A 24,026-nucleotide genomic window follows, 5' to 3' on the forward strand; every position below is an offset into this window, starting at 1 on the left:
TAGAAGAAGAGAAACATGATGGTAGGAAATTTTCCTTGAGGACTATAGATTCCTCCAGGAGAACCCCGTCAGAGACTACTGAAGTGTCTAGGACTTTTCCTGAGGTCTCCCTCACCTTCTCCCTTTACTTTTGGATATCAGCTTTCTTCGCCTCAGGTTGAATAAGAAGTCAGGAAGTTTCCTGTGTCCAGGGAATGAGATTCCCCCTTACAGACAGCACACTCTCCTCTTCCTCTCGTCCCTGGACCTCCCTCCCTTCTTCCTCCTCCTCCTGGTGAATAACAGCAGGATCACTAAATAGCACTTTTGTTAGGAAAGAATTCAGAGGACAGATGGAGAAGTAAGAAGAGATGAAGAAAGGAGCAGGGGAGAGAAAGGAGGGGGAGACAAAATGAGAAGAGGGTGGGCTGCAAGGAAAGAGCGAGCAAGACAGGGCGAGAGTTAAGAAAAACTAGAGAGGATAAGAGGACAACAGATGGAGGAGAGGCAAGTATAGAAGGATAAAGAAGGGACGAAGAAGAAGAGAAGGGCTGAAAATCAAAGGCACAGGGTGGAGAGAGAGAAAACAGGGATCGAGAGGGATAGAGACAGCAGGGTAGGGAGAGAGAAAGAGAGAGAAGTCAACTATGAAGACCAGAGACTAGGAGGGAACAGGCTCAGATATACGGCAAGTGGAGCAGACAGAAAGTTCTGAGACAGGGGTCTATGAATGGAAGGAGGGAGGACGGAGGCCCCCGTCCCATTACCAAGGGTGAACAGAGGGACAAAGAGCAGAGATAAATGAGGAACAAAAGAAAGAGACACACTGTTAGAGAGGAAGCAGAGGGAGGGGGACGCCAGCCTTCAACTCCATAAACTGAGGACAAGAGACACCTCCACGACTACACCCAGACAGGTAAGTGCTGCCCCTGAGACATATATAATATATGGAAAATTAGATGATAAATAGATAGATAATAGATGTGAGATAGATACAATACATTGATAAGAGATAGATAGATAGGTAGATATAAAATAGATTAACAGATAGATAATAGATACAGTTGTGTTCAAAATAATAGCAGTGTGTTTAAAGAAGTGAATAAAGCTCAAAATAGCTTTTATTTCCATACACACAAATGCATTGGGAACACTACACGTTCTATTCCAAATCAAAACATGAAGAAAAATATATCAAATTTGTGTTGTTCCTCTAAAAAATGGAAGAAAAGTGAATATTAGGCTACTCTCACACTAGCGGCACGGACCTCCGGCAGGCTGTTGCGACGGGTGAACAGCCTGTCGGATCCGTCCTGCCACTAGTGACCGTGTACCTCCGGACTGCCGCTCCGTCCCCATTGACTATAATAGGGGCGGGGTGGAGTTCCGGCGGAGGCACGGCGAGAGGCTGCCGGAATAAATGTCGGACATGTCGTAGTTTTATTCCGGCAGCCTCTCGCCGTGCGCTGCCGTGCCTCGCCGTAACTCCACCCCGCCCCTATTATAGTCAATGGGGACGGAGCGGCAGTCCGGAGGCACACGTTTTTGTTCTTCTGAACAATGTCTGGAACTACCCATTTTCCTCAGAATTTCAGAGAGAAATTTGCTGCCTTCCTTTCTTCCTTAAATAAGGGTAATAATTGGCACCTGTTTTTCAAAGAATGAATGGCCTCACTCATTGAACTCCACACTGCTATTATTTTGAACATGGCCCTTTCAATAAGTGATTAAATTACACAGAATCAGCAGCATGCATGTCATGGCTGTTGGGTCTGTTGGGTTTTTATTACTCTACTACACCTGCTAGTAAATTATTTGCCATGTAAAAATATCATTTTTACCAAAAACATTGATTGATCAGGTTAGTGATGTCTGACTGCTATTATTTTGAACACAATTGTATGAGATAGATACAGTACATTGATAAGAGACAGATAGATAGATAGATAGATAGATAGATAGATAGATAGATATGAGATAGATAGATAGATAGATGGATAGATAGATAGATAAAAATACAAAAAAAGAAAAGAAAAGCAGCACTATCCAAATGATTGGGTGCAATCCCCCTAAGGACCAATAACCAGGATCCACAAATGTAAAAAATCCAAAAAAGAGGCAGCACTCCAAAAATCAAGTGAAAAAAGTGGATGTATATTCTCCCATGCATGGGTGAATAAAAACATCACTTGATTTTTGGAGTACTGCCTCTTTTTGGATTTTTCAGATAGATAGATATGAGACAGACAGACAGACAGCAGTGTAGGGGTGAGTGTTTATTTTCCGCCTTGTGTATGTACGTTGTACCCTCTCAGCTCTTTCTATGTGTAGATGACACAGCTCATGTTTCTCCACCACATGTGTCCTTTCTGCTTCTACATCTGGAAACAATCTGGACCATTTAGTGTAATTACCATGAGCCAGAGAAGACAGAGGCCGAGATCAGAGGCCACGTGCCTGCAGGGCTACTACATACTTTTAGACTGCTCGGTGTGGGGCAGAGTCGTAGGTGACATGGCGAGTTTGCTCTATGGACCTTGTATTTGTCTCTTATGTCCACAGATCCGTGGACTGGCATAATAATAGATATATCTGTCTCCAGAAGTTATTAAGGTTTATTGCTCTCATTAGGAGAAACTAAATCAGAGTCTTGAAGGTCTGAGACCTTTTAATGGCCAACAAAAATAGAAGCAATGATGTTCCATAAGGAGCTTTCCAAAAAACTCAGGTCTCTTCCTCAGGCATAGTACAACAGTCTGAAGAAACAGCAATACTTCTATACAAAAAGAGCAGAGACATGGTGGAATGAATGGACATAGTGTCAAAAAAGCTTGAGAATGAGTCCTTAACCATCTTACAGATAAGTGGAGTGAAAGTTGTATGGACTCTAAATTGGTGTGATCTCTGAGATTTGATATGACTACTTTCATGAGTTCTTCATTGTGTCCTGGGGTACATAAATGCTCACTGGTGTTTTCTAGATACCTTGTTATATTCCTCACCAATGGTTTGAGGACACCTTCTACCCATCCTGAGACTTTTTCATTGAGGGTTCCCACACCTGAGATGATCATCCTCCCTGGATTACCCAGTTAATGTATTTGGAAAGCATTATTGGGATTCTCCGGCACCAAGTCTAAAAGTTTTGTGGATCCTGTAGGAAGATCTCTGATTACCTTTTTCAACTCTCTCAAATATTTTTGAGTTGGGTCTTCCTGCATTTTACTGTAGTATCTTGTCGGTAAGTTGTAGGTGTGCTTCTTTTACACAGTCGAAAGTGTTCAAAAGGACTATAGCACCACCTTTATCTTCAGGTTTTATGGTGATCTCTTGTTTGTTTTAAGGTATGGATTGTCCTTCTTTCCTCCATGCTGATGTTGAATGTTTCTTTTTTATGTCTGCCCAGTATCGTAGACTATATTACATTTCTAAAAGAGTCAATCTACTGGTCTAAAACTGTATTACGGCCAGGTGGAGGTGTCCAGTCAGGTTGCCTCTTGTCTCTCAGTCCCAATTGTGTTTGGCTGCTCCTCCTTGTCCTGGAAGAACTGTTTTAGTCTTAATCTCCTGAAATATTCCTCCATGTCACTAGAGTTCTGTTTTGTCAAGTTTAGTAGAACAGAATACGAGCTCTCGAGAGCGGTGTTCCTCAACTCCAGTCCTCGGGGCCCACCTGTTGGTCAAGTTTTCAGGATTTTCTTTGTATTGAGCATGTGATATGATTAGTATCAATGCATCAGGACTTACCCCCAGGTAGTTATTCTGTAGGATAGTCTCAAATCATGGTGGGTCCTGAAGACTGGAGAAACATGGCTCTAGAGAACACCTTGAGTGTGGTGAATCCCTGTTCAGCTAGAGGTTAATAAATCATAAATTTAATGCTCAGTGGATTTATGAGTAATGTCTCTGGTGGTCTGGAGGTTAATGAATACAATCCCTGGTGGTTAGTGGGTTAATACTACTGGGTGATTCTAATGTCCCCAAACATAGGGAAAGCTGCCATGGATGTCATTTCTCTACATACGGCTATGTCCCTCTGACTCAGCCCATCCACGCTGCATATCTTTTCCTACTATACCAGGGCCTTCCAGTTGTCCCTAAATTGATTGAGATAAGATCTGAAGATCTGAGAGGCCACTCCACAGGAGCAGGGCGTGCCCTTTATCCGCTATGCATGCAAACATTGGAATCGCCCTGTATTGTCCCTGGTATCTAGTGGATGCAAAATGGGTAACCTTCACAGCGTTGGAGGTGAATTACCTCACTGTGCAGGTCAGGGACCGGAGGAGGTAGGTCCAATCTGGAAACAGGGTGCTCTTACAGTGACACCGAATCATTCATGTCACCCGGTGATAGTCGATGACATAGCATTTGAGTCTAAACCTGGAGAAACAAGAGGACGGGGTCGGTTTGTCTCTTCGCAGAAATAAAACCCCTTGGGCAGACTATTCTAGCCCACCAGGTATGTTATCATCATCTGCTTGAAAGCCCTAGGCCACCAGGGATGTGATCACTATTCCCTTCACTGCCTCTTCACTATGACAGCCCAGAAAGGACTTTTTACTGCTCTAGCCCACCAGAGATATTATTATTAACCCCGCCAATGATGTTATTGTTAACCTCCACACTATAATAGCCCAGCAGGGCCCTAGTCCACCAGGGATGTTATTTATCACTGCAGGCAAAATTCACCTATTCTCAATATTTTCAAGGGTGATAAGAGAACAAAATGTATTTTTACAGTTATTATTTAACCATGGGAAGAGGTAGGTTGGAGGTATGTTGGTGGATAAGCCCCACACCCTTTTTGAACAGAGTAGCTTGTGAAATCCACTCCAGGGTGGCTGTGGCCTGTAATAACCTGACTTTTGGTTAGCACTATCGGGCCCATGTTTTGTCTTTGCATTTTCGTTTTTTCTGTCCCCACATTCTAATATCCATAACTTTTATTCTTCCGTTCATATAGCCATATGAGGGCTTATTTTTTGCGGAATAAGTTGTAATTTTTTATGTCACCGTACCATTTACCATGTCTTGTACTGGAAAACTGAAAAAATATATATTTGTAGGATTAAACTGAAAAAAACTCGCAATTCTGACAAGGTTTTTGATATTATGGTGTTGACGGTGCGCTAGGAATGACACGATGTCCTTATTCTGCCGCTCAATACCATTACAGGCCCGGTGATACCAGCTCTTTTTATTACTAATAAAAAAGTATAAATCAAAATTTTCTTTGCATAGCATTTTCTGACAGCCATAACTTTTTTATATTTCCGTCCATGGAACGGACACGGAAAAAAATTGTGTTTGTGTGCATGAGTCGTTATTGTGAGCCAAAAACACAGAACAGGTACAAATCTTTATCTTCACTATTGGCCTTGGCGCACAATAACTAATGGAAATAACTGAAGTGTGAACTTCGCCTTGGGGGCTAGAATCTTCTGATCCCTTGTCCCATTCACCACCATAGAGCTCCATTATGGTGAATAGGATTCTGACAGTCTCCCTCCTGAGCTGTGCCTCATCATGCACAGCTTAGCAGGAAGCTTATCATGACAGGCCTGGAAAGCTTCAGCAGTGATCTGAGCCCTGCGATTTCACTGTGGGGGTTCCGATCGGAAGGTGGAGGGAGCCGCATCCCTCTGCCTAACTTCACAGATAGCGGGATCCGAGGGTCTTAAATGACCAGTTTCGGCTCACCGCAGCAGCCCCTTCCATACAGTGGCTGAAGGAGTTAAACATCTCTCCACAAGTGGCACTTATAAAGGTCATCTGCAGTACAAAGACGTTCATTCTCCGGGGAAAGAGCTTATTAAAAGTCGTCCTCATGATGAAACCTAGTTACAAGAGACTAAGACGACGAGAAGGAGGACACTTGACAAGAGCTTGTTCTCAAGCGAGACTGATGTCCTACATGGAGCGGGGGGGAGGGGGGGTCTTATAAAATACGTCACAAGGCTGCACACTGTATGTCACTTTGCTATTAAACTTGTCAATGAGTAACCGGCTCCATCCTGTCACCTCGTTAAGAGTCCTGACGGCCCCACCCTGAAGCTCAGCCCTCGCATCCCATCTATCAGTCATGTGCGTCGCCTTAGGCCTCATGCACACGACCGTATATGTATTTTGCGGTCCACAAAAAACGGATCTGCAAAAAAAAAAAGATGAAATCCGTGTAAACTCTGTATTTTGCGTAACTGAACAGCTGCCCCCCGATAGAACAGTCCTATCCTTGTCCGTAATGCGGACATTTTTTTTGGCGGAACGGAAATACGGACATACGTAAACGGAATGCACACAGAGTAACTTCATTTTTTTTTGCGGACCTATTGAAATGAATGTTTTCCTATACAGTCAGCAAAAAAACGGAACGGACACGGAAAGAAAATATGTTCGTGTGCATGAGGTCTTTTTTTTTTATTTATAGGAAGAATAAAAAAATAAAAGTAATAAAATTTTTCTTTGCGGGACTGCTCTGTAAATATGGGGCTCATTCTGAACACTACAGGGGTCATTTATCAAGCCCATAAGTCAAGAAACTGGCGTAAAAACCCAGACTTTTTAAATACTATTTGCGTAAAAATTTCCATGCAAATGTTTTTTTTACGTCGCCCTAATTTCTGAAAAGGGGGCGTGGCATGTTGTGGGCAGGATCATCGGCCCCAGCCAATTTACATTGCAGGTGATGCTTGGGAGGCTCGTCCCCGCCTGCCATTGGCTGCTCCACCCTCGACACCGGATGTTTTTATCCGTGTACAGGGAGAAGCATCAGCGGCGGTGCAGGGAGCGGGGTAAGTATATTACCTGTGAGGGGCCCGGCACATGGGGGGCTGTCTGAGATGTTGGATAATCCCTTTAATTTATGACAAAGCCTGCACCTCATGCGGCGGCGCATTGAGACAAGACAACTGGCATAAATACATGGATAAATCTCCTGCTTCCCTTCAAACAGTATATTTATAAAACTGTCTGTCTCCAGCCACCACTAGGGGGAGCTCAGTGCATAGGAATGTATACAGTTACTGGTAAAATCAATGAAAGCGGTAGAATTGCTTTGCAGCTCCCCCTAGTGGCAGTTGATGGAAATGGCAGTGAATCTACAGTATGTCGGAAACTGGAAAAGCAGTTCAGTGCTTACTTCCCCTCCCGCTATAGTAGTCATGTCATCAACCTCTATGGTAGGTACGTCACTGATGTCTATGTAGGGAATTTGGAGCAGTGTATCAGAAAAATGGAGCTCTGGATGTTACAAGATACTCAAGGAAAGCAAAGCTAAGCAGGATCCTATAGCAGATATAATCACAATAATTATGACCCCATTGATCTGACGTAAGCCTCTTTTATGCCCCCTACAGGAGAATGAGGGTAAATCAAGTCTGCAGGATACAAATCCTGGGTTTCGTCCTCGTTGTCCTCATGGCCATTGGATTTACCATTCAGATCCTAGGGATCTACTTCCCGAAGAGGTGAGTGATCATCTAATGTAGTTTAAGGTAGGCTCGGTTTTTATTTATTTCAGAAACAGCTCCCCTCATATGTATGGTAGTGTCTGGTATTGCAAGACATTTTTTGCAACTGTGCATGGAGGTGCAATACCATACTTACCTATTCCCTTTAATGTGTAAGTTCCTCATCATTTACAAAATCTCTGCTTGCTGTTAGAGGATGGAAACATTCTTCCTTACATCACCCAAAGGTGCTTAACCTGTTATGGTTTCAGCATGTACAAGCGTCTTCCTCGCCCTGTACTGTCAGCGATTACCTATTTATACATTGCATGAAACTCTCAGCTTTGTGAGCAGCAAAGGTTCTTCTGGCTCAAGACAAGCCCTTTCAGTTGCCTGAGAGCAAGCAGAGGTCTTGAGAATGATGAGGAATGAAACACAAAGAATATTGGAAGGCTGTAGCTGTGTTGAGGGTGATATTTTGGACAGCTTTATAGGCATTGATGAAAACCAGATATATTATATGGGGTCCTTGGCTATCAGGGCATGATGGGAGTTGTAGTTTTACAGTGGTTGGAAAGCCCCAGGTGGGAGATGACTAAACCTTGTTGATGCTTATGGCCACCAGCTGCAACTCACTGGCTCTCACATCTCATGGAGACAACCCCAGGGGACCAAGACTTCCCATGCTTCCCAGGATTAAAATACTTCCTAAATGTCTGGCATTTGTACTCGTCGAGAAGAAATGTTCCTAAACATACATGAGCGAGGACAACACTGTATATGAACGGTGGGAACGGTCCATTATTTACAGACTCTGTGGTTGCATCTTGTTTCTTCCTCCAGGAGACTATTATAAGGCAGCAGATCAGCAATTTACCTCTTCTCCACTACTGTATACAGAATATCACGTACACTCATTGACAAAACTACCGCACCAAGAAGGAGTTGTTGGAGTGGAACGAAACTTTAGATGTGTGACTATACTGACCATACATCCTCTAGCCTGGATACAAGATGAGATACGGCCTCTAGCCTGGATACACAATGAGATACAGCCTCCAGCCTGCATACAAGATGAGATACGTCCTCTAGCCTGCATACAAGATGAGATGCGGCCTCTAGCCTGGATACAAGATGAGATACGGCCCTTTAGCCTGGATACAAGATGAGATACAGCCTCCAGCCTGGATACAAGATGAGATACAGCCTCCAGCCTGCATACAAGATGAGATACGGCCTCTAGCCTGGATACAAGATGAGATACGTCCTCTAGCCTGGATACAAGATGAGCTACGGCCTCTAGCCTAGATACAAGATGAGATACGGCCTCTAGCCTGGATACAAGATGAGCTACGGCCTCTAGCCTGGATACAAGATGAGATACAGCCTCTAGCCTGGATACAAGATGAGATACGGCCTCTACCCTGGATACAAGATGAGATACAGCCTCTAGCCTGGATACAAGATAAGATATGTCCTCTAGCCTGGATACAAGATGAGATACTGCCTCTAGCCTGGATACAAGATAAGATGCGACCTCTAGCCTGGATACAAGATGAGATGCGGCCTCTAGCCTGGATACAAGATGAGATACGCCCTCTAGCCTGGATACAAGATGATATACAGCCTCTAGCCTGGATACAAGATAAGATACAGCCTCTAGCCTGGATACAAGATGAGATACAGCCTCTAGCCTGGATACAAGATGAGATACAGCCTCTAGCCTGGATACAAGATGAGATACATCCTCTAGCCTGGATACAAGATGAGATACGGCCTCTAGCCTGGATACAAGATGAGATGCGGCCTCTAGCCTGGATACAAAATGAGATACAGCCTTTAGCCTGGATACAAGATCAGATACGACCTCTAGCCTGGATACAAGATTAGATATGGCCTCTAGCCTGGATACAAGGTGAGATACAGCCTCTATCCAGGATACAAAATTAGATACGGGCTCTAGCCTTGATAAAAGATGAGATACGGCCTCTAGCCTTGATAAAAGATGACATACAGCCTCTAGCCTGGATACAAGATAAGATACAGCCTCTAGCCTGGATACAAGATGAGATACAGCCTCTAGCCTGGATACAAGATGAGATACAACCTCTAGCCTGGATACAAGATGAGATGCGGCCTCTAGCCCGCATACAAGATAAGATACAGCCTCTAGCCTGGATACAAGATCAGATACGGCCTCTAGCCTGGATACAAGATGAGATACGGCCTCTAGCCTTGATAAAAGATGACATACAGCCTCTAGCCTGGATACAAGATAAGATACAGCCTCTAGCCTGGATACAAGATGAGATACAACCTCTAGCCTGGATACAAGATGAGATACAACCTCTAGCCTGGATACAAGATGAGATGCGGCCTCTAGCCTGGATACAAGATGAGATACGGCCTCTAGCCCGCATACAAGATAAGATACAGCCTCTAGCCTGGATACAAGATCAGATACGGCCTCTAGCATGGATACAAGGTTAGATACAGCCTCTAGACTGGATACAAGATGACATATGGTGGGGAATGGAGGCATACAGGTTCTGTATGGTATTTTGCAACACATTTGCCCACAGATGATGCAACTGGACCTGTAGATCCTGCAAACTCATAGGTTGCTGAAGCTTCCAACTGCCATGAGAGGAATACATGTGGCCGCAGGCTCTCCTCCACATATCACTGAGCTGTTAGTTTCTCGTATCAGAGGTGACTGACAGTCATATATGATGGCTCCCCAGATCATCACATCAGCTGTTGGGGCAGTGTGTCTCTCCACAGCAAAGGCAGGATTGAAGCGCTCACCACGAGGCCTCCATACTGGAACTCGACCATCGTGGGACTCCAGACAGAACCTGGATTCATCACTGAAGTCCATAGCAGTCCAGGTTTCTTGTTCACGACACCACTGCAAACGGCTGTCAATGGTAGAACATGTAATGGGCGACGTGATACCAAATTTCCTTCTGATAAGCTCCTGGAAATAGTCCAGGCAGAGACAGGAGTGTAATAAACGGGCCACCTGTGTCTGAATGGTGGACAATGAAACCGTGGCACACCTGTAATCATTTTTATATCTGCCTGAGAAATAGCCACATGCCGAATTCTGCAACAATCCAACATTTCTATGTGGGTGCCTTCACTTTTTTGCTGATGACTGTACTTGACCAGACGAACCATGTAACAGCCCCTCCCCCTACACTATATCTGGAGATTTTCTCATAGCAGACATAGGAGGTCAGAAAGACAAATAAAGCAGAGAAAACACAGGACGCAGGGAAGACACAGGAGGAAGGGAAAGCACAGGAGGCAGGGAAGACACAGAAGGCAGGGAGGACAAAGGAGGAAGGGAAGGCACAGGAGACAGAGAAGGCACAGGAGGCAGGGAAGACACGGGAGGAAGGGAAGGCACAGGAGGAACGGAAGACACAGGTGGAAGGGAAGGCACAGGAAGAGAAGGCACAGGAGGCAGGGAAGGTACAGGAGGAAGGGAAGGCACAGGAGGCAGGGAGGACACGGGAGGAAGGGAAGACACGGGCGGAAGGGAAGGCACAGGAGGCAGGGAAGACACGGGCGGAAGGGAAGGCACAGGAGGAACGGAAGACACAGGTGGAAGGGAAGGCACAGGAAGAGAAGGCACAGGAGGCAGGGAAGGTACAGGAGGAAGGGAAGGCACAGGAGGCAGGGAGGACACGGGAGGAAGGGAAGACACGGGCGGAAGGGAAGGCACAGGAGGCAGGGAAGACACGGGCGGAAGGGAAGGCACAGGAGGCAGGGAATAGACAGGAGGAAGGGAAGACACAGGAGGAAGGGAAGGCACAGGAAGAAGGGCGGACACAAGAGGCAGGGAAGACACAGGAGGAAGGGAAGGCACAGGAGGCAGGGAGGACACAAGAGGCAGGGAAGACACAGGAGGATGGGAAGACACAGGAGGAAGGGAAGGTACAGGAGGCAGGGAGGACACAAGAGGCAGGGAAGACACAGGAGGAAGGGAAGACACAGGAGGCAGGGAAGACACAGGAGGAAGGGAAGGCACAGGAGGCAGGGAGGACACAAGAGGCAGGGAAGACACAGGAGGAAGGGAAGGCACAAGAGGCAGGGAAGACACAGGAGGAAGGGAAGGCACAGGAGGCGGGGAAGGCACGGGAGGAAGGGAAGACACAAGTGGAAGGGAAGGCACAGGAGGCAGGGAAGACACAGGAGGAATGTAAGACACAAGAGGCAGGGAAGACACAGGAGGAAGGGAAGACACAGGAGGAAGGGAAGGCACAGGAGGCAGGAAGGACACAAGAGGCAGGGAAGACACAGGAGGAAGGGAAGGAACAGGAGGCAGGGAAGGCATGGGAGGAAGGGAATTCACGGGAGGCAGGGAAGGCACAGGAGGAAGGGAAGGCAGAGAAGGAAGGGAAGACATAGAAGGCAGGGAAGAGACAGGAGGCAAGGAAGGCACAGGAGGAAGGGAAGACACAGCAGGAAGGGAAGACACAGGAGGATGGGAAGGCACAGGAGGCAGGGAAGGCACAGGAGGCAGGGATATTAAGAAACCAGACATCATTTAAACTAGACAAGACTGCCTCTGTTGATGAGTGGATGAGACAGCCAAGGACAACTAGTAGATGAGACCACCTCTATTAACAGGTGAATGAGACTGGGCAAGATTACCACTATTAACTGGTGGATGAGCCTGAATAAGACTGCCAATATCAATTAGTAGATGAGTCGTGATAAGACAGCCTCTATTTGAATGTGGGTGTGACGAAACTGCCAATATCAACTAGTATATGAGACTGGACAAGACTGCCAGTATTGTCAAGTTGATGGGACTGCCACTGTTGGTGAGTGGAGGTGACTGGACGAGACTACGAATATCAATTAGTAGATGACACTGGACAAGACTGCCACTACTGACAAGTCAAAGGGACTGGATGAGACTGCCACAATCAACTAAAAGATGAAACTGGATGAGACTACCACTGATCAAGAGTGGATGTGACTGGATGAGACTGACAATATCAACTAGTAGATAAAACTGGACAAGACTGCCTCTTTTGACAAGTGGATGAGACTGCCGCTGTTAGTGACTGGAGGTGTGAATGAGACTGCTGATATCAATTGGTGGATGGACTGAATGAGACAGCCATATCGATAAGTGGATGTGACTGGACAAGACTGCCACTATCCACTAGTAGATGACACTGCATGTGACAGCCACTATCGATAAACTCAACTCTGATTAGACATGGGCCAGAATGCTTACCCACATAGAAGTCTTCCAACTGGAAAAGCAGAGTTATACAGGGATATATCTGACTCCACCAGCAGAATAGTAAGTGCAGCTCTGGAGTATAATGCAGGATGTAACTCAGAATCAGTACAGGATATGTAATGTATGTACACAGTGACTCCACCAGCAGAATAGTGAGTGCAGCTCTAGAGTATAATACAGGGCGTAACTCAGGATCAGTACAGGATAATGTATGTACACAGTGACTGCACCAGCAGAATAGTGAGTGCAGCTCTGGAGTATAATACAGGATGTAACTCTGGATCAGTACAGGATAAGTAATGTAATGTATGTACACAGTGACTGCACCAGCAGAATAGTGAGTGCAGCTCTGGAGTATAATACAGGATGCAACTCAGGATCAGTACAGGATAAGTAATGTATGTACACAGTGACTCCACCAGCAGAATAGTGAGTGCAGCTCTGGAGTATAATACAGGACGTAACTCAGGATCAGTACAGGATAAGTAATGTAATGTATATACACAGTGACTGCACCAGCAGAATAGTGAGTGCAGCTCTGGAGTATAATACAGGATGTAACTCAGGATCAGTACAGGATAAGTAATGCATGTACACAGTGACTCCACCAGCAGAATATTGAGTGCAGCTCTGGAGTATAATACAGGACGTAACTCAGGATCAGTACAGGATAAGTAATGTATGTACACAGTGACTGCACCAGCAGAATAGTGAGTGCAGCTCTGGAGTATAATACAGGATGTAACTCAGGATCAGTACAGGATATGTAATGTATGTACACAGTGACTCCACCAGTAGAATAGTGAGTGCAGCTCTGGAGTATAATACAGGATGTAACTCAGGATCAGTACAGGATAAGTAATGTATGTACACAGTGACTGCATCAGCAGAATAGTGAGTACAGCTCTGGAGTATAATACAGGATGCAACTCAGGATCAGTACAGGATAAGTAATGTATGTACACAGTGACTGCACCAGCAGAATAGTGAGTGCAGCTCTGGAGTATAATACAGGATGTAACTCAGGATCAGTACAGGATAAGTAATGTATGTACACAGTGACTGCACCAGCAGAATAGTGAGTGCAGCTCTGGGGTATAATACAGGACGTAACTCAGGATCAGTACAGGATAAGTAATGTATGTACACAGTGACTGCACCAGCAGAATAGTGAGTGCAGCTCTGGAGTATAATACAGGATGGAACTCAGGATCAGTACAAGTAATAAAATCTACACTGAACATCCCCAAATAATATGATAATGAGTCTCTCACTTGGTATAACCCTAATATGTGCTATTTATAGTGGGATTACTCCAAAGGGGGACAATATACCTGGACCTTTCCCCGTCTGGGACCACCCTCAGTCTTCTACAACATTACACTGCACCAGACCCCATCTAAAGCTAAAGGTAGATCTTCATTAGACCCTGAAGACCTGATATCCTGCAGATGGTATTGTAGAAAAGTGATGATCCTGGGCAAATATTTCTGTTTCTGTCACGGGATCTTCTGGTTGGTAAACTATACTGTCATTTAAAGCACTTTTTCCGTATCCTCAGGTCCGACCATACATCTCCACCACAATTTGTAACTTCGGAGCCTGAGGCTTTCTCCCGGACGTGCAAGCCGAAACAGCATATCATGTTCTTGAAGACGCACAAGACGGCTGGGAGCACCATACTGAACCTTCTGCATCGTTATGGTGACCGGAAAGGCTTAGTCTTCGCTCTGCCTTTCAAGTATCAATTCAATTACCCAAATACTTTCCAATCTCAACGAGTGAAAGGATACAATGCCTCCTCCCGGCCACACTACGACATCATGTGCCATCATATGCGCTTTAATTATCCCGAGGTAACACCTAAGTCTATTCATCTAGAGGGCAATGCTTACATTTTAACCCTTACTCAGAAACCTACCTTTAGGTGAAGCATACTGGCATTACAAGCAGAGATGCGTGGATTGATTCTAAAATTTGTAAATTCTAATTAATTTGGACCAGAATTCGGGCAATTCTGACCACAATCGAATTTTGAGACATGCACTGCAATTGCTAGGTTTCTGAATGCAAAATTAGCACTAAAAATGTGCTGATTTTAGTAAGTCATGATCTGTTTAAAGAGAACCTGTCAGACGCATGACCCCCCTGCCCAAATCCAACACCACCACCTGACCTTACCCCCCAATTTGCCACCACCTGTCCTTACCCCTTATTCTACCACCACTACCTGACCGTTCTTCTCTAGTTTCTAGATGTTTCCTTTGAATTCAAAGCAGCTGGCTGATTTTGCCAAAAGTTAAAGGGGTTGTCCCATCTCAGCGGTACCAAGGCAAGATGCCACCCACTAGGTGGACAAGAAACAATGGAGCAGGCCGGTGCTGTGCTGTTTCAGTAGCTCCCATTGGAGCACAGCAAGCTGTTTCTTGGCCACCTGGTAGTTGCCGCTCCGTCCCATCTCGCCTTAGTAACGGTAAGATGGGACAACCTCATTGAGTATAATGTCTGCTTACACCGTATGAAAATTAGATGTTTGCAGTCAAAGAGGTGGAGACACGGGCTGTCCGCATTCAAAACCCTCCGCATTAGTCTTGACTAATGTCCATGAGTAAAGGGATCATCATCAACAAATCCCACTCTGCTGACGTTGTACCAGCTTATGACACATGCACAGCTCATACGAGGATAACACTGCGCATGTGTTAGAAGTAGAACACAACTGTGGACGCACTGGATATTGGCAAGGCTGCTGACGACATTCCCTGTCCTCAGGGACATTAATCAGGATGGATGGGGAAGGATTGAGGTGCAGACGGCTTGACTTGTACTCTATGCAATCGGCTGATTTGCGCAAGGGGACATTAACTCTGCCACCACTAACGGGAAAATATAAACTTTACAAATGCTTTGAAAACTCAAGAATCGGTGGAGGTGTATGAAACCCTTATTATGGTGACTTCCTGACCATAAGAAATGTGCCATATCCAGTGTGTTATATTATTGTACTGATTCCAGTGGAAGAACTCTTAGAAAACCTTTTCTGAAAGGAATATCTGTTTGCTCGATGTTAACTTGTTGGCTTTACCAGCCACTGACTGGCCTTACAAGTATTTCTAAGTGTTTGATCTTCAGCCACCCCCTACGTATGTGTTCATCCCTTACTTTCCACAAACATTATTTGTCCTCCGTATCAGGCAGTACCAAGAGGAGACTGAACGATTCTACAACCCCATCAGTAAATAATCTTAGTTCTCCCATCTGTACAACCTCTAATTTCACAATTTACTTCCTAAATCGGACTTGTGTAAGCAAGGCAAAACCTCATCCGTTACTTTATCACATGCCAAGTAATTTCAGTATTATCCTATTGGCTTTAGTGCGGCAGACTGGTGCAAGTATAGATTTGCTTATTATCTTGTCAAGCCAGAATACTCTAAGTTCTTTAGAGATTTACTCATTGGTGGTCCACCTACACCATGAAACGGGAAGACATTCTGTATTCCAGAAATTAACTTTGTAAATCATTGTAAAATCCCATTTCCAAATTGACATATTGTCCTGATTTTCAAACCAATACTATCTCCAAGTCAAGCCACTGAAATCTAATTGTAACAAAAGTTAAGAAGTCCAGTAGCACTTTAATTTTTAACCAATTTCTTTCGGTTTTCTTTCTTCTCGTTCTACACTAGTCTTAAGAAGATGAAATAAATGTTACGTTTTAAATCAGACCAGAAACAGGAATCTATTAGCCTTAGGCTATTTGAACCTAAATATTTATCTCCCGGGTCCAAAGGGTCCCTGAAGCAAATTGCTAACTGGAGGTTAACCCTCCCCTAACCTAGACCCCTATCTAGTGAAGGAGATAGCCTCTCCGATTCTCTGCTAGGATTTCTCTTCACTGTATAAAGGCCAAAAGACAAAACATGTCTAATAGTATTGACAGCGAGCTGTTAGTGAGTTTCTAGTGTATTTAGAACAAAATCAGGAAACACCTCAGATGACCTGGTATGGCAGGTTTTCTTAAGCAAAAACTGAATTTGGAGAACCTCACGATTGAGGCAAGTCAAGTATTTTCTAACACCCATATACCTTTGGGTCAGACGGACATAAATGTTGCTTTTAGAAATCTGAACAAAACATACGATCGTGGTGGGAAATAGCCAGCCTTGAGACATATATTCAACAAGGGGTGGTATATAGAGGGCTACGTATCCCTCTGAGACCAAATGCACATTTGGAGGATACACACTTTACTAAGGGCTGGGAAGGCCTATTAACAGAGTGCTCAGTGGATCAACAGTTAGAGAAGGAGATCAAAGAAATACAAGATTTCAGTCAACATCCAGAATTTCCTGACCTTGAACAAAAAATAAAGAAAAATATAGACGTATTAAAAAAAGAAATTAAGGAAAGAAAACACAGAAAATATATGAGGGATCGGCTGATTTCGAAAGTGATAGAGTCTATATCTGGAGGAATAGGGGTAATAATAGGAACCCACAGCGAGGATACATAGAAAACTCTGAAACAGAGACCTCGGGCACAGAAGGTTCAGTTCATAGTTCCACCGCACAGGGAAATCGGATAAAGGGTATAAAACGCAAAACCAAAAAGAGACAGTACCCTCCAAATAAAACCTCCCTAGAGAGACAAGAATCTTTTCAGATATGCCCGGGAGGAACATAAGGAAAACAAGCCACCCCAGAGTCGAATATTACAGCGGCGAATATAAATATGAACCCCACTGTATCCTATCCATCCTTATCCACACAACCTTTCTCATTTGGTTCATCTCAAGGGGGAATACGGGCAAGAATCTCACAATTTATCAGCCATCTTCAACACAACCCCCAATTCAGACGCATCTAACTCAGACAAACATGGGCTTGGGAGAAAAGACTACCTCCATTGCCCCCCTTTTTTTTTAGGACAAGCAGGGGTCCAACTGAGGGACCGGGAGCTGTGACAACATTTAATAAAGATTTGGATGATAAACAAATTATAAATCTGTCCACACATATAATAACGGTTTCACAAAAAACCCTCTTGAGTAGGGGTCTCACCTTCTCACCGGTCACACAATGTGACAAGTTCTTATAGATCAAGGATACAAATCTCTTCACACAAAAATTAGCTCTACACAAAATACACAAACAACAAGAGGAATATGATGTATGTAGAACCTTTGAAAATGAAAGAAGATGTGTAGAGACATTGGAAGAACTATTGAAAGAGAGCGAAGGGTACCAGATTATTCCTGATCCTCCCTTCTCGACTTTAAAACCTAAATTCGAGAACTACTCCATCTTTTACACAATTTCAGGAGATAGAGACCTTTGTCCAGCAAGTAACACAGGACATAAAATCACTAAAAATGAGGAAGGATCATATAGAATCCAATTTAAGTATCCAAGAACTTGAAGCCCTAGAAACACTAAAAAAGAATAAGAACATCATAATAAAACCAAGTGATAAAGGGGGCAACATAGTTATCTAAGATAAAGGAGACTATGTTGATATGGTGCTGAGACTTTTGAGAGATAAAAAACACAATTTTTTAATCTTTCAGGGACAATTTTATAAACAAATCAATGGGACCGCGATGGGGACGTCATGTGCCCCAACGTACGCAAATTTATTTTTAGGGTGGTGGGAAAATAATCACATTTTCATGGAGAGAATGTCGTTCGTATGTCTGCCACATTATATTTTGGGGCAGATATATCGACGACATTCTCATCCTATGGGATGGGGGTCATTCGCTATTTCACGAATTCACTCAGACACTGAATAACAACAATATCGGAATGAAGTATACTTACAAAATTCAGGATAAGGAGATTGTGTTCCCTGATCTAAAAATAAAGAAAGCAGAAGATGGACATTTGGTCACAGAGGTCTATAGAAAACCTACTGCAACAAACAGCTATTTGCATTGGAATAGCTGGCATCCGTCCCCCCTGAAAAGGGAAATTCCGACAGGCCAGTACCTGAGGGCACACCGTAACTGCTCTGATGAGGCCTCTTTTGGTAAAGAAAGTGAACAACTGTTCCAAAGATTTAGGAAGAGAGGCTATCCAACTAGATCCCTAAAAAATGCATACAATAGAGCCAAAAAGGTGAATAGAGAAGATCTACTAAAGGTAACAGCACCGTATCTCAGGCCACCTGAGCACAATTGAAACTGATAAAGATACCCCCATAGCCAGGCATATCAAATATATACATGGAAATGAGAGCTCCGTTTTACGCTTCTGGGGCATTGAAAAAATATCCATGGGACCAAGAGGGGGCAACCTAGACAAGAAACTCTTACAAAGCGAGGCTCGCTGGATCCATAGATTGGGCACTATGAGTCCATATGGACTGAATGAAGGTTTTTCCTTCACGGCATTTATTTAGAAATAAAAGGCATACATAAATCACAGAAGAAAACCTAGAATATTACATTATAATATTAATACAATATAGGAAAAATAACAATGCAGAAGGAAGAAAAAGACCAATATCCAACCACAGTCACCTCTAGTCATAGAACATAAAAAATAATAAAAAATGGACCAATTATCCACCTGTAGACTGATCACTGTGAAATTAATGAACACTACAGAAGTATTGAAATCACACTAGTGGATATACTGAGATATATCGTGCAGAAGTGCATATACCTATCTCGGGATATGAGACATGCACAGGAAGAGAAATATTTTTGAAGGGCAGAGAAAATTTAGAGGACAAATGCTGTAAAAATGTCTCAAAATTACCTCTTTCTAAGTCCTTGCGTATGCGCCCTTTGATGTTTGGGCTGGAGATTGAGTCGGAACTCATGCGCTGTGGTACTTCCTCTATGAATTAGTCTTCTAAGATATAGCGCATGCGCCCCCACTTAGACTCTCGGAGATGAACTGGTAGGTAAGTGCAGATGGAGAGATTCGGTTTATAGTACATGTGCAGAAGCAGTCAATATGCTGATACAAAGTTAAAAGTTCTTGCGCATGCGCATATACTTTAAAGACATTGGTGACATGCAAGTCTGACGAATCAACGTTGACTGAGGTTTTTTGGCCAGATCGCATTACTGTCACATGGGCGCTGGTTACCGATTGGAGATCTGATGAGGAAAGACCCGCCCACAGTAGTTAAAAACATTGATTCCGATGGCGCTCGTGTTGATAGTAGCTCCATTTCCCCCTGAAGATGAAACATGTCGGGGGAGCTTCAATCTAGGTTTTAGGCTAAGTGAGGCTGTGACTCAGTGACCGCGTCTTAGTGTGCTGCAGACACACAAGCGTCAGGGTGCAAATATTAGAGGCAAACAACAATAGACAATGACGCTCCTCCGATTGTAATATATAGGGATACAGATTAAAAGATCTCAGCTTGCAGGACAAATAGTCAAAAAGCTGAGAACTGAAAAACAATCAATCCCCGAGACTGATAGATACATATAGGAGGTAGTGTCTATTGCCCAAGCAATTAATATCCCTAGTCCAGTAGCTCTTTAATTTTTAACCAATTTCTGTTTTCTTTCTTCTCGTTCTATACTAGTCTTAATAAAATTAAATAAATGTTATGTTTTAAATCAGACCAGAAACGGGAATTTATTAGCCTTAGGCTATTTGAACTTAAATAAATCCAACCCTTCATACATTCCTACACGCTAAGTAATAACTTGTGAATAAAAGGAAGTAATAAATTAAGAATACCTTTGTAGTTAGTCATGTGTCTACCAAAGCTTACATTCTCCACAGAGGTATAAATAGGGCCCGGCAACAGTTATTATCTATTGGAATTAATCCAGTAGATAACGTCCAGCATCACTTACCTCATCACTGATGAGTCCTCTTCATGTCCGGCCTCTTTGGTTGGTGGTGGCCAGAGGTGAAAAGAACCTGGGAGCAATGGTTGTAGGTTTTTGAATTCATTTTTGGGACTTTGCGTCCAGGGTCTCAATTAATTTTAGTGTTTGATCTGGAGTCAAATTTAATTTTGGAGTCTGACCACTGAGGGCGTATTAATGTACACTGTATCTCTGGGACACAGCAGCTTCCTTGACATTTTTACATGGATTTGAACTTAATGTTTGCGATGGGGCCCATCAATTTCTAGTTATCCCCTGATTTTCCAGATTTTGTATAACATTATGTTCATTTTTTTCACAGGTTCGGAAAGTGATGCCTTCAGACTCTTTTTACTTTACCATTCTTCGGGACCCAGCCACCATGGCCGAGTCATCATTTTCTTATTATCGTGCTGTGTCGTCGGCATTTAAGAAGGCACAAAACTTCAAAGCCTTTATTAATCACCCGTCACAATACTATCGACAAGGTGAAAGATCCAACCACTATGCCCGTAACCCATTATGGTTTGATCTTGGATTTAACTCTGATGCTCCATTTACGGAAATGTATGCAAAAGCTGGAATCCGGGCAGTAAAGGACACGTTTCACTTGGTTCTTCTAGCTGAGCACTTTGATGAATCAATGATACTTCTGAAAGAGGAGTTGTGTTGGGACCTTGATGATGTAGTGACCTTCAAAATGAACAGCCGTGGGACCTCAAGAACATTGGATCATGGAGACATTGAGAAACTAAGGGCATGGAATGCTTTAGACTGGAACCTCTACTCTTACTTTAACCGCACGTTCTGGGATAAAGTGGAACACTTTGGAAAGGTAAAGATGGACAATGAGGTCAGAAAGTTGAAGAAAAGGAGACAACACTTGGCTAAACTTTGTCTTGAGGGTTCAGAACCTGTAGTTGCAGAACAAATTAAAGAAGAGGCCATTAAGCCCTTCCAATTCGGCCAGGAAAAGATCTTAGGTTGGGCTGTTCGAAAAGATCTTCCTCCCGAGATTCGGAATCGTTGTGTTCGAATGGTAACTCCAGAGCTTCAGTACAAAGATCTCTTAGATGCTCGCCAGTTTCCAGTGAGGGCTTCTATTGGCTCAGTCCTAGCAGTCACTCCGGCACGGGCCGTAGGTAGATGAGAAGAGCACTGGTGATTCGTGTTCTTAGCATGTTTTTAATGCACAAAGTTGAAGACCTAATGTGCCTGAATAATATATGGGAACTATGTTCTTGCTGTTAACACTACACCATTAGACTCAACAAGCACTTTATAGCCCCTGCACTTCCGGCATGCCTTCTCCAGCCTTAAGACTAGATATTGTAGGACATGCTAAAAGTCTAGCTACATAGTGCAATCAATATGCTGTTAATCATCACTACGGTACTGATTCTTTAATACTGCCCCAACTGACTCAGCGCTACCTCTGAAACATTATGAGTCTGATGGGAATTGGCAATCAACTATCTAAGAACATCTTAAATATGAGAAGGAACCCTAACAACTGCCTTCGAGTGAATGTGAATCTTCAGCAAAAAATTGAACAATCCAACATCATAGACATTAATAACATGGATCATGAGATTTTGGCCTGGGACCAATATATCTTGAATTTAGGTAGTACACTGCCTGTAATGCTACCCTATTAGTTATACAGCACTGAGACTGTCACAATTAATAGGGTGTTTAATTGATCTGGGAAAAAGATGCTCTGTAAAAGTGGAGATGATAAAGGACCAGTTGAAGTAACACCAAGGCCAAGTTGCCATAGAAGACAAAGATTGGGGAGGTTCCAGTAAATATTTTGTATGTGGACCAAGAAGATTTAGACTACACCACTGTTATGGCAACCATACACACTAGACAGAAGTAGGTTAATAGTTGGACAACCACTAAATGAAGGATCATATGATGAACGATTGTTTTGATGGTGTAAACACAAACATTTTAGTCCATATTGGCCATTACAGTGGTTCAAACTGACCATTACTGTACATGTTCAATGACCCCAGGCGAAAAACGGACAACTATAGTCTCACCAAGCCCATGTTCTTGGAGAAGACAAAGACTGGGTAGGCTTCAGTAAATATTTTGTATCTGGGCCCAGAAACTTTAGGCTACATCATTGTTATGGTGGCCATACACATCAGATAGAAGTAGGTTGATGGTTGAAGAACCATTGAATGAATGATCATCTGATAAACGATGGTTGCACTGGAGTAACCACACACATTTTAGTCCATATTGGCCATTACAGTGGTTCAAACTAGCCATACATGTCCATTGACATTGGAGAAAAACGAGAATGTTCTTTTAAGAAAAAAACATTCTTTCCAGATGATGGGAGTTGATCATTGGTCAACTAAAATGATCATTTGGTGTTAAATTCCACCTTATGGCTGAAATCATGCATTTTCATTAACTTTAAGTCTAATGTGTATGGTCACCTTTAAGTCCCACATCATTACACATGAACCACTAGATGTGGTTTACCCATTTGGGGCCATATTGAATGATCCTAATATTCGGGACCAGTAAAGGGTTGTCTTCAGTACAGCATCATTGTAATATTGACCAAGACACATTATGAATATACATTTGGGAAGACAATAACCATTATTGTCCCAACTCTTTGAAACCGAGTCCCCAAATCTTTCAAGCTTCATCTATTCCTCCAAAATCAACATGGCATCCACCCAAGTTATTGAAGGTTTGGTTTGAAGAAGAAGGTGCCACACACTTGAATCTTCTCTCTACTTGAGGCTTTGAAGAGAAGCGCTTTTTTGAGGAACTGGTTTAATTACCTGGATGGACCACTGATTTCAACGGGCACCGTGCAATGCTTTATTTGCCCTGCAGTACTCGGCAGAAAACGCATGCAGTGGGACTCCACAACGTTGGCTCATTATTTATTAAAATAGCAACCAACTTTCCATTGCCCCCCATGTGTCCACAACAAGCAAAATAAAGCAACTTTAAATGAATGTGTCTCCATGGTTACAGACTACAAACAAACCTTGTGTAGTCAGACCTTGCAGTCATGGGTTACCCCCCCCCCCCCCCTCCCAAAAAAAAATAATCAATTTTTAAATATTCTATAGAGGACACAACTGGAATGGTATAAAATATCACTAAAGGGTTTCTTTGTTGTCTATAACCACGGAGACACGTAGATATTTTGTTCAATCAAGGTGAAAAATAATACTGGGGAAAAAGACAGAAACTTTTTTTGTAGCTCACATTTAAAAGTCGGTGTAGCCCATTTTTTTGTGATGAAAGTATAAGAATTTGACTTTTCTGATGGAGCAACTTCCATTGGTTTGTCCTTCCTTACCGTTTCTATTGGCTCAAGATGTCACGAGCGCCATGAGATGACCCACACTGAAAAGGAAACAAGAACTGCTTGCATTATGAGTTTTCAAAGCTGGCCACCACGTGCCATACATCTCGGGATATGTTCAGCCAAGAGGAAAGGTAA

At 43.4% G+C, this 24,026-nt stretch overlaps 1 protein-coding gene across 1 annotated transcript; it reads left to right on the forward strand.

Moving 5' to 3' along the window:
* Nucleotides 1–344: 344 nt before the first annotated feature.
* Nucleotides 345–23,757, forward strand: GAL3ST4 (galactose-3-O-sulfotransferase 4). The gene is made up of 4 exons (XM_044278890.1): nucleotides 345–895; nucleotides 7,338–7,448; nucleotides 14,261–14,555; nucleotides 20,862–23,757. Exons 2-4 carry the CDS (start codon nucleotides 7,342–7,344, stop codon nucleotides 21,687–21,689), a joined length of 1,230 nt encoding a protein of 409 aa, XP_044134825.1. The 5' UTR covers nucleotides 345–895; nucleotides 7,338–7,341; the 3' UTR covers nucleotides 21,690–23,757.
* The last annotated feature ends 269 nt before the right edge of the window (nucleotides 23,758–24,026 follow it).

Source organism: Bufo gargarizans, chromosome 2, assembly GCF_014858855.1.
Source record: "Bufo gargarizans isolate SCDJY-AF-19 chromosome 2, ASM1485885v1, whole genome shotgun sequence".
In the NCBI taxonomy this organism is placed as follows: domain Eukaryota; kingdom Metazoa; phylum Chordata; class Amphibia; order Anura; family Bufonidae; genus Bufo; species Bufo gargarizans.